Source organism: Aythya ferina (genome assembly GCF_964211825.1).
Source record: "Aythya ferina genome assembly, chromosome: 1".
NCBI lineage: Eukaryota > Metazoa > Chordata > Aves > Anseriformes > Anatidae > Aythya > Aythya ferina.
In genome coordinates this window covers 106128764-106147711 of record NC_140296.1, presented here as the reverse complement: position 1 = coordinate 106147711, position 18948 = coordinate 106128764, and the positions used below count along the sequence as shown (strand labels likewise).

Genomic DNA, 18948 nt, shown 5'->3' with positions numbered 1-18948 from the left:
TATTATTTTTAGAAACTGTGATTTGGTATAATTAATAAATACTTACTTCTCAGATAAATTTCAGGTCTATATCATAGAGAACCGGGTGTTGTGAAGAAAAAAACCCTCTGATTTCCATTTATAGAATAGTGTTTTTATCTTACTTAGAAGTAGTTTGAAGAATATTTCTCCTTTTTAAAAATGATTTTGCAGTATTCAGTCATCACTTTCATGGAGACCTGATCACAAGCAGAAGTGATCCGCAAGTGGCTGCATCAAAGATACCTAAAAATAGCCTACAGCCGTAAACCAGGAAGGTAAAGGAATCTATGACAATTCAATAAACTTAAGTATAGTAAGTAACAACTTTATACTGTATTACTTCGGATGAAACACAGCTTTGAACTTAATGGTCCCCTACGTTGGAAATACAAGTACTTAGAAAGACTTCTGTCACTGTTACATAGATTTTATTAAGTACAGTTATTTGTCATGATCAACCATATGTTTCTTTCATGGTTTTTGTCTTCATCTGTATCTCCTTCATGAACTGATATCCTCAACGTATCTTCATCCACGAGACAAAGTAATCTGTGTGCAACAATTTCAGGACTTTAAGAATAGAAAAGGAAGAGGTACAAACAACATACCAATTTTTTAAAGGGTTCCCAGATGTGAATATTATTTGTTCTTTTTTTTCAGCTGTGATAAATTTTCTTGAGAATAATACCTGTCTTGTTAAATTGTAATGTCATCCTACCATATTATGGGCAGCTTAATTTAAAAATGTGTTTACTTGAAGAAAATGGGTAATCCAGTTTCACTGTTTTAACTGGGTTGTGTTTTTGTTGTTGTTGTTGTTGTTATTGTTGTTGTTTTTTAATTAAATAATGTTTATCTTATAATTCTTAAGGCATATGGGTTAATATTTGACTCAGAATATAGTACCTGGTGAACATGTATGGTCACTTTGGGGTACTTTTTAAGGAAGTTTCTACACAAATCTTTCAGTTTAGAAGGGATATAAGTTACTTCAAATGTTTTAATGATTCCTATTTTCAGTTGCTGGAATTTATTTTTTTCTTCACATCGGCAAAATAATTCTTAAGAGTAGATTCCTTTCTCCAGCTTGGAAATATCAGTTCCTTTAGGTTTTCTCTGATAGCGTCCTGTCTTAACCGTATTGGAAGCGTTACAGTATGTATCACTACAATATTGTCTACCTCTGAAGACTGTTTTTTTTTTTTTTTTTTACAAGTCATTAAGCCAGCATACTGTAGAGTGAGATATTCATGAGGATGGGATTCTTCCACTGAGTGGCAGGAGATATCATACATTAGTGAAGGAGAATAGGTAGAGACCACAATGAGCAGTACTAATAAGCATGAAGGCTTTAGGCACTTGCATTCACAGCAGTGTTTTGTAGAGATGGCCCCTTTAACGTTATTTGTCTTTTTACTTCCCTTCCCCTGATAATTCATTGTTGTCATGGTGAGAGCTTTCAACATAAAAGTAATGATTTTTAGTAATTCATTCAGGCTTTTATGACAGCATTAACAGGAAAATGGGGATTTTTCCTATTGAAATGTACCAATAAATGCTTTTTTCAAGGTCAGAACATTCTTTACTATGGCTTGATTGTGCAAGTTTACGTGACTATTCTGTTTGCAATTAATTGTTAGGGACATTTACTTTAAATTAGGATGAAATGAGTTTTGGGGATCTGTTGTACTTCAGAACAATGGTTCAGTTTGTCTTCCTTAGAACTGTATTTTTGGGGATGTGAGAGATATTCATGATATGTTTGTTCATCAAACTTTGCTGACTTCTCCTGGAAGAAAGTAATCCAGTTAAGGAGCATAACTAAATAAAGCTAAGGAAACTACAATTCTAAGTGTTTTTTGTGTGGTTTTTTTTTTTTTTTTTTTTTTTTTTTTTTTTTTTTGAAGGTGAAATTGCAAATAGTTATAAGCTGATATGTGATCAAAGTCAAGGGAGAAAGAGATCTTGGTAAATGAAGAATAGAAAGCTATACTTCATATCTCAGTTTCTGGTTGCTGATCTTGCTTAAATATTGTCAGTATTAGGCAATTGGGAGTATGGGATCATTAGAAGAAAAAACTTTTAAATAAATGCTGTGTGGCTTTTTTTTTTTTTTCTAGTTTCACAGTGCTCTGGTCTTGCACGTGAGTCTTTTAGATTTATTTATTTTTTAGCTCAGTTGAAACCTGCTCTTGTCTCTATTCTCCTGATCACTTTGACATTATATTCTGTGCTATTGATTTCTCTCTAAGCAAGAAATTCTTCACCACTCAGATGCTTTTAGTAGCTAAGCATTTGTAAAAATGTTGGTCTCTATTGAGGTAAATAATACAAGGTCAAAGCTTCCGTAGCTAAGCTTTAATCTAGTCCCCAATGCCTTTCTTCGTCAGTTAACAGATGACTTTCTGGAGAATTGCATGTACAAACACTGAAGTTTTTTTTTCATCTTGGTAATACTCTATGGTCAATTAAAAACTAATACAGCAACTAAATGAAAAACAGTCCTCTTTTAAACAGGAGAAAGGCAAAGAACTCTAAGAATTAAAGTTATGTATGCTAACTTAAATATAATAAGTTTTCAGCTTTGGCTCGGACTCTTCGGTCTTTTATGTGGAAGTCTGTATTGAGTAGACTTCTGTAAAATTGTTGCTAATTCATTAGCTATTTAAAGAATAAAAAAAAAAACACCATATTTTTGTTTTTAAGAACAGTGTAGTATCTTGGTGTTTTGAGAAAGTCTGTTACATATGCTATATTTCTGAGCAGGAAATAAAGCTACCTAATGAAGCATTTTTTGAAATCATAGTATTGGCTTGTAAGAATAGTTTGATTGCACAGATTACAACTAGTTGTTTGATTTTTACTGATAATTAAATACCGATATTAAAGGAAAAAACAAACCACATTTACTGTTAAGTTTGGTGAATATGTTGTCATCTCAAGTGTTTCTGCCGGGACATGCAGTTTCTGGGTATTCTGAAAAGCCTTCTCTATTTCTTTTTTTAGTGTCATTACATGGCTTGAAAGCCACCATGTAACTTCCATTTAAGATAGGGGGAAAAATATTTTGATCATGTTGACTAAATTCAGCACCTGCCTTATGCTTTCAGGTTTCTGGTTTAGTTCTCCATTATTTATCACTAATTAAAAAGTGATACACAGATGTTAGTAGACCAGACTATTAAGAGTTTCTTTGAAAGGGTGGATAAGTATATGCCACAAGGAAGCCTAAATGTTGCCAGTTCCCATTGTGTCATTGTTTATGCCTAATACCTTTATTGTGTTCTTCAGGGTGTTGTGTCTGATCGCATGTTACAGGGCTGACCATTTCAGACCTACCCTGTTGGGTTTCACAGGCATGTCACAGTCACTTTCTTCTAAAATCTGTGTTCCAACTGTTTTACATTAAATTGATAAATAGCCCTTGAAGCAGAGGCTTAATCCCAGGTCTTCTGTCATGTGTGACTTTCCTAATTGCTGATACAAATGGGCCCCCATAACACTTTCCTCAGATTCTTACCAGAAAAAAATATTCTTGTGAGCTTTTGACAGAAGACACCTGACTTGAGCACAGATCTGTGGACTGCCCATTGCCTGCTGGTGGATGGAGATATCACTTTAAGAATAGTTAATTAGTCAAGGTATGAAGAAACAAGGGATTCACTTTGGTTCGGTTAGGTAGTTCCACACCAAGCAGGCTAATTGTCACTTTGTGTTTTCAACATCCTATATTGAATCACTTTGTTTTTCCATGGCAGTGTAGGGGTTATGTGTACCTAATAGAAAATCTAGATTTTACTGTGAAGGCCAAGCAGTTGGTGTTTACCTATGGTGGTTTCACTTAGGTGTAAGTCAAGAGAGCTGGAGTAGTCAGCTCTCACCCAACGAACTGGGCAACTCAGAAGTTGAGTGGCATGGCCTCTGCTGAGAACTTTGAGCTTTCTGTGAGGCCAATGATAAACTATGGGATTTGGGGTGAAATATTCTGAATGTTTTTGTTCTGCCTCAAAATCTTATATGCCTTTTTTTTTTTTTTTTTTTTTTAATTTTTCATTAGATTATTATTTTTCAAATTTGATGAATTAAGTCATTTGCTCTTTTGGATAGGTAATGTTTTCTAATGATGATGTGCTATGTTAATATTGAAGCAGTTAACGCAAATAAAAACTTTCTAGTTTTTCCACAGTGTTTCTTTCCTAAACAGACTTGAAAGTTGCCTGTTTACTACTGCCCTTATGGAAAATCAAATAATCAAGTAACACAGGACAGATTCAACGCTCTTTATAACTAACTTCTCTATATAATGTCTTGTAGCTATTACAGCGTGGTGTTTATTGTTTACAAATGCCATTATTTATAAATATGACAAATTGCTCACAATTACAGAACAAATTAAAAGAAAAATTTCAAAATAAAGCACAGAGGGCTGACAGTTGCTGTACAATCTCTCAATTCTTTTGTAGTGTATCTTTTAGCACTACTTAGCTTTTGGTTTTAATCAAAACACTGAGGGAGAATTTCCTGTTTATTTAAAGTAGTAAATTAAAATAAGGACAGATTAATTGTCAGAAGAGCAACTTTTAAACTGATACCTGTGCCATAATGCTACTAATTAGTCATATAATGTCATATTAAAGAATAAAAAGAAGGAGATTAGTGCTTGCCCTGTGGAGAAGGGACAACTGATACCCGTTAATCAATTTAACCCCCTAACCATGCATTTAATTTTCAGCCTTTGCACAGGGTAGTAGTGAGCAGCTGTGAGCCTCAAGGCCTAGTGGTTCTGACTAATTAGTCCCACTGAAGGCTTTCAGGCTATTCAGGAGGGCTTAATTTAGGTTCAGGGGTTTTGTTTCAAATAGCTGTTTACATAAAGTAGAAAAGTCCATATACTGGTTGCCTTTTAGAGTTTAGAAAATATGCTGTACTTGTCTTTTTGATACAGAAAGGAAACTTAGCCTTGAAAACCCTATTGCAAGAAAAGCTTGCCTAAAATGTGGGATAGTCCTTTGGAAGGATGAAAATGTATATAACCAATAGTTCTTTGAATCCACCACGCAAGTCATTTTACACCTTTGCAGTAAAATGTTATGCAGTGTTAGCAACAGCATAAGTTTCTAGTGAGGTTTGAGTTTTGCAGTAAAGGCCCTGGCCTACTTTTGCCTCTCGGGAGAAATTGAGCAAGTTCTACATGGTGCAGTCACGGGAGGAGGGAAGGAGATCGGATGAGGGTGGTAATTAAACCTAGTCCCTGTGTAATAAATCTGAGACGAACATGCATTCTTAGCGAACAGGCAGATTCAGTCCATGATTGGATGCATTACGATAGCCCTGAGCAATAGAAGGTGACATATTTGTAGTTGATGAAATTTGTTTTGTTATGAATATAGGTAGCTTTTTTTCCCCTCAGTATTTCTACATACTTGTAAAATGCAGTTTAATTTTTTGGAAGGAAAACTAATAATATCATATTCAATCAATCGTAATCTTACAGACTCAAAAATAGCTTTCCTTTGCTAAAGGAACCTACTTGGTGTAGCAGCAGGTTATTTGAACCTAGCTGCCCTGTTCTTATAGGTTGCTGTTTTTTTCTTCTTGCCTATCATTAAACTGTGAAAGAAGCATTGTGCAGAGAAGTAATGTGTTGTTTTTTGTTGTTGTTTTCTTTTTTTTGATCAATTGATAAAGTTGGATGATATTCTTGGTCATGCTGTTCTACTGTTTATTAATTCCTGACATAACCTATTTTTCTTTACTGTTTGAACCCCACTGTCACATAGTGGCTGCTGATAGAAGTAATAACAATTCCTTTCCTTTATTTTCAAATAGTTATTCTCCTTAATCATTTTGAGGCTTCTTCATAATTGACATTTATATACCACATGAGCCTCTTCCTGCTGGCCTGTAGTTGTGTTGTATAATGCATTATAATCTTGATTCATACAGTTCTGTTCCTCTCTCATCATTTTTGCTGGCTGTTGTCTTTTATGTTCAAGGTTTTTGTGCCTTTCTTGCACGGCCCTGCAGAGTTTTGAGATTTTTGTTTTCCCTCATTTACGTCTTGCATTCATCTCTGTTGCTTTCCACTCAAAGCACCATGGTTATGTAATACCAGCTTTCTCTTACCTCTTCCCCCCTCATTCCTTTTGCAATTTTCCGTATCTAAATGTTGATGTGTCTCCATCAGCACTCTAATCCCTTCATCAGAACCCTATTAACGGTAATTCACAGGCTAGTTGTTAAACTAGTTTTTAAAAATATGCAGTATAAAATCCTACTCCTGTCTTCTTGCTTTTGATCAAATAATTATATTTTTCTAACTTTTTCTCGTACTGTTCAAATGTTCTTCGCTCCTTAAATCTCATCCTCAAAAACCATGACCTACTGCCCTTATTTAATCTTTTTTTCATTCTACTGTAAGCTTCAGTAGGCTCAGTCAACAGCATTTTTATTTATCTGTAAAAACTCTAACATTTTAGCATACCATGGAAGCTATAAACGTTACCTTCATTCATGTTCTGGTTATGTCAGAATTTGCTTTTAAGGCTGAAAACTGACTGAGATGGGCTACATTCCTCTAGGGATTTGTTACTAATCCTTTAAAAGGCCATTTCAAATATTTTGTTTTCTGAAAGTATAAATTACTCCAGACAATTATGCTTAAAACTGTGATTCACTACCTTTTCTTGAAGAAGTTAATAACTCACCTAAGACTGGTGCTATTTAAATATCTACCTTGAGTGTGCCTATTATATACGGTATCTCAAAAGCTTCGTTTTAGATGTTTAAATACGTGTCAAGCTGCTGAACGCTTAGGCTATTAGCTACAGATTTTCTGAAGAAGCCACTATTTGGGAAAGCTGTCTAATGTTTTCACCATTTCTTTTATCCATAAGATAAAAGTAAAAGTAAGGGTATGCATTTCATAATTTTTCTCCTGTTAATTTTGTACAGACAGATATTAAATACAATTTTCCTGTTTGAAAACCAAAGTTAGTGTCTACAGTGAGTGCTTTGAAACCTACATTTGTTTTGAAACTATTTCCTTTGAGTTTTCTCTTCATTCACAGATACTGTTGTGTTTTAACGTAGAAACATGCACACGCAAAAATAGGAAACATTGCTAATTGCACTATTTTACATATATGCATATATATATATCGATATGTATCTGTGTATACTGTAGAATTTTCTTTTATCAAGAGAATAATTATGCCGGGAAAGCTGAGGTGGGTAGTTCAGCAATCTTCTAGAGCCTAAAAAATTAAAATGAAAGCCCTTTGTGCTTTTCTCAGATCCACTTATGCTTGGAAGTTTTATTTGGCGGAGTATCAAACTGCTAGCTGGGATGGTGCCTTTCATAGCAGGTACCATGGTCGGCCCTTGCCTTCATTCTTCCTAAAACTGACGTAGCTTGATTGCTGAAGTATCTACACGTATTCAGTTGTAGGATTATGGAGAGGTTCCACTGAACTGCTTGTTCGTGCTTTTTTGCTCTGTGAAAGGGTCATGTTTTTTCTAACATGATCACTTTAACATAGCTGTTATTTACAGTGAACTGTTTTTTCTCCTATGTGGATCTTAATGTTTGGATAAGTAAAAAAAATTGGCAGTGTGCATTAGTAGAGGAAGAATATATAGAGCTGGGCAATTTCCTGCATGGCTCTGGTTTTGGTACGATCTTCCAGAGAGTTTTACTGGTAACATGATTCAGAGCACGAAGTATGAGAACTCTGGATGTGAAAGTGTGGGTGATCAAAACGACTGAAAGTTTATGTAAGAGTAAGTACGCAAGCCTGAGGAATGGAATTTTTCCAGGCCCTGTTTTTAGGAATCTCTGCAGTGACTGTTGAATGATACCAAAGTCTTCAGCTCGGTTGTTTGCAAGTTGCTAATACCATTTTCACTACAACCAGAACTAAAATCCAGTTTGGAAGGTATAGGTGTGGCAGAGATAATGGTGTAAATTTCTCATAATTTTTCACTGTGTTCAGCAGCAATGCTTTGAAATGGGAACTCAGAACATAGTAATGGTAGCATTAGTTCTTCATCTCAGGGAAGAAAAAGTCTGAGGGATAGTTTTCAGGGCCGATACCGCTCATTTAAGGATGTCCTGGGACATTGTTTTCTGTGTAATGCAATTCATCTACAGTAGGATGTAATGTTAGAATTGTTACGGTATGCTTTATGCAAAGGAGTTGCAGTTTAAGATTTTCTCTTCAGTTGAAGGTTTCTTTGACTTCAAATTTAATGCCAATGTGTTTTTGTTTGTTTTGTTTTGTTTTTCTGACCTGAGGAATGTAAAATTTGATCACCTTGCTGTCAAAGAAAATACATCCTCCATCACTCCGTCACATCACATCACATCTATCACAATCCAATACTCCATCACTCAGAAAAAAAATAGTTTTGATAGTAACAATAGGTGGAAGTTTATTTTTGGGGAAAGGTAATGCTTGGTGTTTTGACATTACCTTTGTGTTAGTGAAAAGCAATAGAGATTTTTAGGTCATCAAGCAGTGATGTCATATTGATTGCTGTGCCAAGTAACTCATGGCTTTCTGGTAAACAAATAATTGGAGATATGTTTTGTAGAGTATGTGACTGATTCACATTTATATGGGAAGGTAAAAAATATATCCCAGGTGTTTTTGAAAATACTGGATTAGTTCCAGTTGATTGCTCAAACCAGAATCATCACTCACTGAGTTACTGAGGCTTCATTGTCCGGCGGCACGTTCTGGTTCCCTGAGCAGCCTTCCTTCCAGTTTGGCAGATGCTCCATTCGAAGCCTGTGGGATCATCAGTCCTTTTTCTTCTATTTGCAGGAGGAGATATTTACTGCTTTCCACTGCAAGCTTGCTATCTTTCACACTTAATACTAATTTACTTAGCTTTCTGTTTGAATAAAGTGTGTTTTGGAAAGAGGATATGGATAGACATTTTTAAGTATGAGTTTATTAAATTTGATGTGTATAATTATTTTTTCCATTTACACTTAAAAATAAAATAATTTATATTGATCTGTACATTTAATGTACTTGCAAAAAACTCATTGTAAGTATTTGTTTCATTTGGATTTAAATTTCCACTCTTTCTTCCTTATGCAAGTGAAACGTGACAGTGATGTATCATTGTAACAACTTGTAATTGGAAATGTCTGGCCTTTTTGTAATTTTCCAAACTCAATGTTGCACAAAAAGTTGGGTTGTTTTAAGTGGAGTGAAATAGATTTGTTTCAATCCAAATGTTTAACACATTAAAATACCAACAACAGAAATAAGGTAATTTAGCTATTTTATAATGACTCTTTATTCTATTGTTAATATTCTCTAAATTATTAGCATTAACTAAATAATTAGAGTATTAACTCTAATTATTCCTGAGTATTTATTCCTGAGCTGATGTAACACTCCAAAAAATACCTAACATCTAGATTCCTGAGGGCAGTTGTGATACTTCATTCACCCTTGCAGATAAACACATTTAGAATCATCTTAAAGCAGAAATTTAGTGAGGTGTTTCACATCCTTGTATTTCTCCTTGTCACTTATTCTTGTTTTCAAAATAAATTTAATGTTATTTCTGTGAGATGTAGCAAAACTAGCACAAACAAAAGCCTAGGAATGCTCTTGGCTGTCACAGTACTGTGCTTCTGTTGCCTCGGAGTTGAGGAGTGCTGCTTGAGAAGAGAAAAGCTTAGGCTCTATTTGCTGTTTCTTTGGCTTCCCTACAGTCCCGAGGAAATGCAGATCCTTTTTCTCCTCCCTCAACATCTTTTAAGTGTTTGAATATGCAGTTGATCATGATCAGATTGAGTCTCACACTGAATCTGGAGTTGGAAATGAAGTAGCAGTCAGTATTCTTAAGCATGGTAAGAAGTGGGTTTAAGTCCAAAATAGAGTGTAGGCAATCCCTCTGAAATAAATGCACAGAATGCGTATCATTGGTTTCCATGACTAAATGTTTTTTAAAAAGAACAACACAAAAGAAAGGTATGCTTAGGCGTATCTGTTCATGAATGAGGAGGAGTATGGTGATCCAGGAGGATAGTCTGTATTTGGTTCAACACCCTTGACTGTTCTTTGGCTGTTGCTCTAGCAATGCCAGTCTTCTCTGAGTTCCCTCCACACCTGCCTGGCCTCATTGCTTCAGGCATCCTTCAGTTTACTGTGATCATCTCCAAGCAGCTTGTGGCTTCAAGATCGTCACATCCCAACCTCCAAAGATGAGCTTGCCTTCAGATCTGTTTGTGGCTCTGTCTTGCTGTTGTGCTCTTGTTCTCTGTATTATCCCAGTACAGGAAATATCTCCCAACATTACTGCAACCATTTCAAAGAAAAAATTATTAATGGAGTAGGCTTCATTAGCTCTGTATTTGTTTTTGAAACGTGGTGTGATTACTCACTGTGTCATAGTTAATTTGCAATATTAATAAAAGATACTCCTGTAATTTCATTAATATTTTCTTTAAGGGAAAATACTATTCTGAACTTACCAGCTTGGTGGGGGATACTGTAATTTTTATTGAATGAGGTTTGGTTTCAGAAGCCAGCATTCTAGATACTGCCGTCTCACACTGCTTCAGTATCCACTAAAGTCAGATGAGATACGTATCTTGCTGGAGAGCAGAGCTGAGAGAAGGAAAAATAAAACCAAACGCTTTCTTACCTCAGGCAGTAGGTGATGTTCCCAGTGTTTTATGCAAATGTCAGCCTCTTACGTAGCTCAATATAAATGTTATTAGTTTAAATTTATATTCTCGCTACACTTAATGAATAACCAGGTTAGGACTTATACATGCTAACTGCTGGACAAACCAGTAAACATGTATTTGTGTAATGATGGTTCACTGTAAAGCTATGTCTCTTGAAAATAAATAATCTGTCCAAAAGCAATTTTAAAGAGTTGCATTGAATTTGGGATTAAGAAACTAAACTATGATTCTTACAGTTGCCACTTTGAACTGAAAAAGTGATCACTTCAGAGAGCTAGTCTCTCTTAGTATTTCCTGAGAAATGTAATTTTATGGAGTAAAACAGAGCTGTTGTTAGTATCTATGCAATGCAGTATGTGCTAATATTTTTTTTGTTCATACCAGATAGAATATTTAAATATCTATGAGGCTCCATCATCTTTTTAGAAGTCTTTTTGCCTAAAAACTTACGGCTTTTTTGACCTAGTCATTTGTGTCAGGATATATTGTAGAATAAGAAATAGAGGCAAACAATTTAAACCAATGTAATATATTCTTATTTTTCTCCCTTGTTTGTTTAGTTTATTACTATATTGCTATAATACTTCAGTTAGCTTCTCCTCAGTTGACTAAGACATTAGTATTGTGTAAATTGAATGTGGCTATACATGTGTTACATCTCGTACAAGAGCCAGGTACCAGATCAGTCTGAATTTGAGGCATTTTTTAATCTCTTCCTTTGGGGAAAGAGGCAGACATAGCTTAAAACTCGAGGTTGTCTGTGGTTAGTCTAGATTTTTTTGACTGTACACATACAGTAAATTACTGTCTTCTGACATCTCCTGATAGTGTTGTAACCAGGACAGAAATGTGATGTAATTCACGATGTATTAGCAGCATAAGATACTTCAAGGTTATCTTTCTAAGTGGAAAAATGTTTCATGGGTGCCTGCAGCTAAGTTTAAAAGGCACGGCCCATGATTCTTTCTTTTAAGATTTTATAAACACCTTGTATTTAAAGTCCAACATGTTTTATCCAGAAATATACCTCAGTAACAGAAATAACGAAAGATTAATTTATCATTTTGTGTCTTTGTAGGAACAAAAACTCCAATGCCACTTAAAGGAGAGACACACAAGTATTTCTTGACATAATGGTGTAAACTGGAGAAAGAAGTAGTAAAATAATAAAAAGTTATACTGATCCAAACTGAGTGCCTTGCTTATCTCTTTTTATGGTATCTGAATTATTGGAAAGAACTGGACCTATTCCCAGCTTAATATATGGAAGCATTGAACACATCTTAAAATGTACTTCCATAAACCTGTAGTCCTGGGTGGGTGTCAATCACATTCCAACTGTTCATTTTTCTCCTTAGGATACAAATATTAGCTCACTTGTGCAAATGTAGCACCTCTGCTGTCTGCAATTTTTGGTTATAAAGGTAGCATCCTTTTATAGAATTTATGAAATTGTGCACAGCTTTGGCTGTGCAAAGTTATGGCAGGATTTAAGTAAAAAGAATATTTTTTTATCCTGAACTGGAAGTTGAGTACTCTGTTTTTAGAAATCAACAGCTGTTGTAACTAAAATTCTTCATAACTGTGCAAAGAACTACTTTGCGAGTCCAATGTGATGCAACTCTATTCTCACATTCGAGTGTTTTAGAAATACCGATTTAGTGTAGTCTTCACTCTTGTGCTTTCTGCCAAAGCAAAATTCAAAAGTGAAATTTCTCTTCCTAGTTGACAGTTCGGGGGAAATCTGAAGAAACAGGCACAGCATTACTTCATTAGTTATTCCATGCCTTTGGTTATGGCTGCAACATCTGTAAAGGAAGTTTCAAAATACTTGCTTTTTAAAATGAACTGCTCTTGCAGGCTGCAAAGCTCAGGAAATTGGATGTTCTATTGGGGCTGGACTAGGATACAAAGAGAAGAAATACTCTAAAAATAAGAGACAAATGGAGTTCTTTATTAACAGAAACTAAACCATCTTTTTCACTATCTCTGAGAATCTGATTTGTCCGATTTTTTTCCTTGAAAATTATCTGCTGTCTATGAGAACAAGTAAACCCAATGGGTTAGGTTAGTTTAATGGCTGTACACAGAAAAGCTACTTCATGGAAAATTATTTGATTCTTTTAGATATTTCTCCTGTGTGACATGATTCTCACTGTGTCATTGTGTGCTCTTGCAATATTATTTTAAGTCTGCTTCTTACCCGTATTTGGTTTGAGTCTTCTGTGTTCAGAAAAGATGAACTCAAACTGGAACTTACATGTAAGACAGGGAAATGGTGAGCAAATCTTACGAGAAGAAAACCGGAGGAGATTAGTTTGTTGATTTCTAACAGCTACAACAACATGAAATCCAGAAAGGTGGTTAAAAAATGAAAAACTTGCAATCTTACACTTGCATTCTGTAAGTGTGTCAGTGAATCTGAATTCAAGGGCAACTTGAGTACAGGAAGAGTAAGGTATGTACTCTTGGCTGCATTTAACTTGAGAATTAGAGAAAGATTTTTAACTGTTAGAGCAACAGAGATACCAAGTGTCTTTCTAATCAGTATAAACAAAACCACAGAAAAATTCCACCACTTTCTGAAAAATTAAGTTAAAAGTAGTGGAAATACTACTGGTAAAAATGGATCACTCATGTTCTTTTGAAGCATAATTATTTGCAGGAACCACCTAACACTGACTTTTTAAAACTGTAGTTTTGTTTGTTAGCATTTTATTAATATCTTGTATATCAGTTAGGACAGTAACTTAGTTCTTATGTTAAAACATTAAGCTCTTCAATAAAAGAATGGACTAGAGATCTAGTGTTCTAAAAATACGCGTTAAATGCTGTATTTGTGAAACTGAAAATGAACGGGACCTCCTTCTTCCTCTCCCCCCAGGAGGTCAGTACCCATGATAGCAGCTTTCCTATTTAAATGACTATTCCATTCTATTTTCAATTATTCGTATATTATACCAACAGGAAGTTTTAAGGCAAGAAGAAACACAATTCTTGCCACTGCAAATTTAGCATTCATCTAATGCTATCTTTCTTTGAACCTTCATGTCTGTCTATTTCAGTGCTGGAATTCTTGTAAAAATAGTTGTGGCACAGTCCAAGAAACTGGAAACATGATTTCATATAACTGTTCTTTTAAGTAGCATCGTGAAATAATTAGTATGGCGTACTTTAATTGGTCGCATCCTGTTGAGTTTTTATGGAAGACTTGAGTTAGAACGAAAGCACGGAACACAAGTTGGTTAGATCCTATAACACAGTGCTGTCATCTTTTGGGGGCTGGGAGGAGAAGCAGCTCTATATATCTAATGGCATATCCAGTGTATAATAGGTGTTTTGCTTCTATTTTTTTTTTTTTTTAAACCAAATATCCCTTCAGGATGGATTTTTGACAGGAAAATTACATGATTGGTGCCCACTGTAAGATTGGTGTTGATAATTGAAGCTGCTTATTCTCAATAAAGCATAAATGCAGCTTAAATAACTAGGCTAAAATGAAAGACTTTAAAATAAAAATAAAAACGTATAGATATGTGGGAAGATTATAACTTAGTTGTCAAGGCCATTATATCCCTGAGGCAGTTGTCACTAAATCTGTGGTTAATGCTCACTATGTGCCAGTCAACTAATCATAACTTTGTCCCTTTCCACTTTAAACAATTTTATGAAATTTTCTAGAGAAAGGTTGCTTTATAAAACACCAGATTAAATATACGTATAAAATAATTGACATTTCCATCATTTTAATTCCTCTGATGTTAAAGAAGTCTCAAAAGTATATGAGCATTCCTGGAGTTTTCTGAGAACTTGACCTTACGTAAGGACTTTGCCCCCTCAAGAATCTTGAGTCTGTTTTCAAGAAAATTTAGAGATCAGTCTTCGAACTTTTATTCGGTATGGTCATTTCAGTTAGTGTAAAGTGACTTGAATGTCAGTATGGAAGGTATGCATACAATATATCTGAAAATGGTATTTAATTTATTTGTGGTGTGAGCCTGGTTGATGGAAACAGCAGGCAGCTTAAAACTGTATTGCGTAATAGCTGGCTGGTAGAATCTGTGAAAACCTGCACTACATACACAAACCTGCACCACGTACTATTGCATACGCAAACGAAGACCCTTGTCCTATCATTATCTACCCAATTAAAGAATCCCTCTCCATCTTTTTTATAAGCCCCCTTTAAGTATGAAAGGCTTCAATGAGGTCAGCCTGTCCAGGAGCCTTCTCCTCCACAGGCTGCAAATCCCCAGCTCTCTGAGCCTTTCTTCATAGGTGCTCCAGCCCTCTGATCAACTTTGTGGCACTTTTCTAGACTTGCTTTAAAAGATCCACATCTTTCTTGTGCTGGCGGCTCCAGACTTGGATGCAGTACTCCAGGTGGGGCCTCACGAGGGCAGAGCAGAGGGGCACAATCACCTCCCTCTGCTGGCCACCCGTCTGTTGATGCAGCCCAGGATGCAGTTGGACTTCTGGGCTGCATGCATGCACTGCTGGCTCATGAGCCTTTTTGTCCACCAGAATCTCCAAGTCCTCAGCGTAGCTGCCCTCAATGAGTTCTTCTCCCAGTCTGTGTTCATGTCTGAGGTTGCAGCATCTTGTACTTGGATTTCTTGAACGTCATTAGGTTCACATGGGCCCACTTCTCCAGCCTGTCCAGGTCCCTTTGAATGGCATCTCCTTCTTCTTTGATATCAATTACACCACACAGCTTGGTGTCATCTGCAAACTTGCTGAGGGTGTACTCAATCCTATCGATTGTGGGATTGTTTCTGTGTCTTTCCTTGTGAGGTATGTAAGAAATAAGTAATGGTATAAACAAAATAAGGCTCTTTATCCCTGTCTAGGCATTGTTACCTTGGAGAAAGATCAGAAACTGCTCATTTCAGTTATGAGGGAGTGGCTCATCACAAAAATTGTGAAACTAATTTTATACATGGCAAAGTTAAATATAAATAAAGAAATAAGGAAAATAGTAATTTAAAATTGAGTCAATTGAGATTTAGTTGAGTCAATTGAGATTTAAACCCACAAAAGTTTAGGTCACACCCTGTCCCCAATCCAGAGTTCTTGGGTTACCCAGTTTGTTGTCATATTATCCTGTATCGTATGTCTGTCCAGATTATCATAGTATTTCCAGGCTGCTCTAAGCTCACAGTTTGAATCAGGCTGACCTTGAGTGCCTTTCTAAAAGACCATCTTGTTTGCTTTTAACTCTTCTTTCACCCCCAGTGCTTTTGTCTTATGTTGGCTCAGAATTTCAGATTGGGTAATGTGTAGCCAAGACAGTTAAAAATATTTAATATAAAAAGTAGCTATAATTTTCCTGACACAAAAACTGTAGGAAGCACTTGGGCATTCCATGTATTTCTACATCTGTGGTACTGTTTAACAAGTCACTAAAAAGAGCTGGTAGTACAAGCAGAATAAAGCAACTTCGTGGGTACTGGAAAAGTTAGGCTTACTCCATAGGCTTTGCATGAATTGGTGGACTTCCCGAAAGGTTGAGTGAAGTTGATCATGACTTTGTGTTATAAATAAGAGCAGTACCGGTTTTGCCAGAGGTGGCCTGATGACTGCAGAGTATCTGTAGAATTGTTTTTCATAATTACATGTATACATATTCATGTATGTATAAATTTGCATCCATTTTTTTATTGATATATTCATGTGTATGATCTAGGAACATGGCAGTTTATTTCACTATTATAGATTGCATTTTGAAAAATGCTTTTGAATTTATTCACTTGGGAGAACCTTCCACACTATGAAATACAGTAAGGGGCTTTTTTTTTTTTTTCCACTTAGAAATGCGTTAATAGCTATTCTTATTAAAATCCTGCACTATAGGGTAATGGTTAAGTAGTTGTATTGCAAAACTCTATGATTACCTGGCAGCGATCTAATAAGAAAACTTTGCATTTTTATGTTATAGGCTCCCGTCTTCGTCAAGAAGATTTCCCACCTCGAATTGTTGAACACCCTTCTGATTTAATTGTTTCAAAAGGAGAACCAGCAACTTTAAACTGTAAAGCTGAAGGAAGACCAACCCCAACCATTGAGTGGTATAAAGGTGGGGAAAGAGTGGAAACTGACAAGGATGACCCTCGTTCCCATCGGATGCTGCTGCCCAGCGGATCTTTATTTTTCTTACGCATAGTTCATGGGCGCAAGAGTAGGCCGGATGAGGGGGTCTATGTCTGCGTGGCAAGGAATTACCTTGGGGAGGCTGTAAGTCACAATGCATCGCTGGAAGTGGCAAGTAAGTGCTTTTTTTTTTTTTTTTTTTTTTTTTTTTTAACCCACTCTGCAGTAGCAGCCCCTTACTTTGATGTTATTCAAAGATTTAAAAAAAAAAAGAAAAAAAGTGGCCTGTCTCTGAATCATTAACATAGAAACAATGAATGAACTATATAGTTAGTCTTATTATATGCATATTAATGGAGTTAAGAAAATAGAAAGATGGAAGAGGTATCCTATCACTTTATAAATTAAGACATTTCTGTATGCTTGCACACATCTTCATGCTTGCATGGAATTATGATTATTAGATGTGCTTGTTAGATTTTGTATAATTAATTTCAACTTACAGATGGTTTTTCCTCTCCAAATATCCATGCAAAACACCACATGTAACAGGGGGCAAGGCAGCCAGGATTTTATCTACCAGGGTACATTCGGAATTGTTGCGCAAATAAACACTTAAAAAAAAAAAAAAAAAACACAACATATTTAGAAACACAAAATAATATAGTTTTGCTCTAAAAGAAGTGGTCTACAAATGATCTCTTTAGTTATAAGTATTTCGTCAGAGGAAAGAACAGTCAAGTGTGTTCATGTTACTTTGTATTCCTTATCTCTTCCTGTATGCTCTTTAAAGTCTCCTCATTTTAGAGGAAGAGAATGTACATCAAAAGGTTTTGAACATGCCCTATGAAAGGCCATGTGTAGGTCAAAAAATGTCGGTTTTGGGATAGTTAAGTATGAAAGGAAACCTTCCAATCCAGAAATTAGTTATCTATCTTAAGTTGCTTTCCTAGGCTTCCTGTGTAATCCATAGCGATTCATCTGTTTTTGTGTTGAAGAGCCAGTTCAGAACTGGGTCAATCACCTTCTGAAAGTAGTGATCTCTCTGATTAAACAATTCATATTAGGAGTCTAGTCAGAGCTGTCTGTCAACTTTTAGGCAAGCTAAGTAGATGCCGCTGTTGGTGTATGATTTATGAAAATCCAGCCCTTCTGATAAACCTTAACTCCCAGAGGAGGTGAAGGAAATGGGCTATAAAGTTGTCCGTTTGTTTGAGCCCTTTGCCTACCGTTGCCCACATTCAGAGAGTACTTCACAACGCTTCTACCAGAAGGATCTCCAGCATCACAAGTAACGCATTAAATGGATGTGATTAAGATCTATGACCATGTTGTTTCCTTGTTACTGCTTTAGCGATAAAAATAATTGGTGCTTGGCTAATTGGAAGTATGTTTATCCAGCAAACGTATAACCTATTTAAACTATCTGTTGATCAGTTAAAAATGCTATATACAGTATGTTGTAGGTGTACATGTGTTTTACTGGGCCTTCATATTTAAGAGGTTCTGATTTTATCTGGGTGCTGTTATTTACTTTCTACCAGTGCTTGTTGCTTCTTAAATGAGTTTTAATGTTCTGTTCATGCAGCAGATCAGTGGCCACGCTTATTTCATATTCTGTGGTTTGCGATGTGCCAAGAAGTAATATCTGCAATACACATTGTGTTTCTGCATTGTCCATGAGGTAGACTTCAGTAGTTGATACATGATTGCACGTATGAATTCCACTGTTACTAGATGTGTATGTAAGCTCTGCCTTAAGTCATCTTCATGTGATTACAGTAAGAGTCTTACTGACAAGGTTTCCATACAGAATACTGATATGACAAGTATTTTTTTCTTTAAGAGGCTCTGCCTCTTAAAAGGCAAAAATAAAATGAGTATCTTTTCAAATGTGTGCCACCTAACAGTAGTATAATGTTAAATTGCTAGTCCAGTTCAAAAGTGCTCTCATTTTGAGGTCTAGTGTCAGAAAATACATACCAACACCATTGCAAGGGAAAGTAATTGCTCTCTATAGTTGGAAATAAGATTTGTAGGTTGGTAACAGTATAATAGTACGTGATTTTAGTTGTTTACCAGCAGATTATAGACAATGAATTTTAACTGAAAAGGTTATG

The 18948-nt window shown here is 35.7% G+C and overlaps 1 protein-coding gene across 11 annotated transcripts in view; it reads left to right on the top strand.

Annotated features, from left to right (window-relative positions):
• The window catches only part of ROBO1 (roundabout guidance receptor 1), a 737333-nt gene that overhangs the window by 442444 nt on the left and 275941 nt on the right, over positions 1 to 18948 (top strand). For all 11 annotated transcript variants that reach the window (XM_084506318.1, XM_084506315.1, XM_084506317.1 and 8 more), the window contains one exon: positions 16677 to 17003. In XM_084506318.1, the coding sequence (XP_084362444.1) occupies positions 16677 to 17003 (327 nt within the window). The remainder of the gene's footprint in view (positions 1 to 16676; positions 17004 to 18948) is intronic.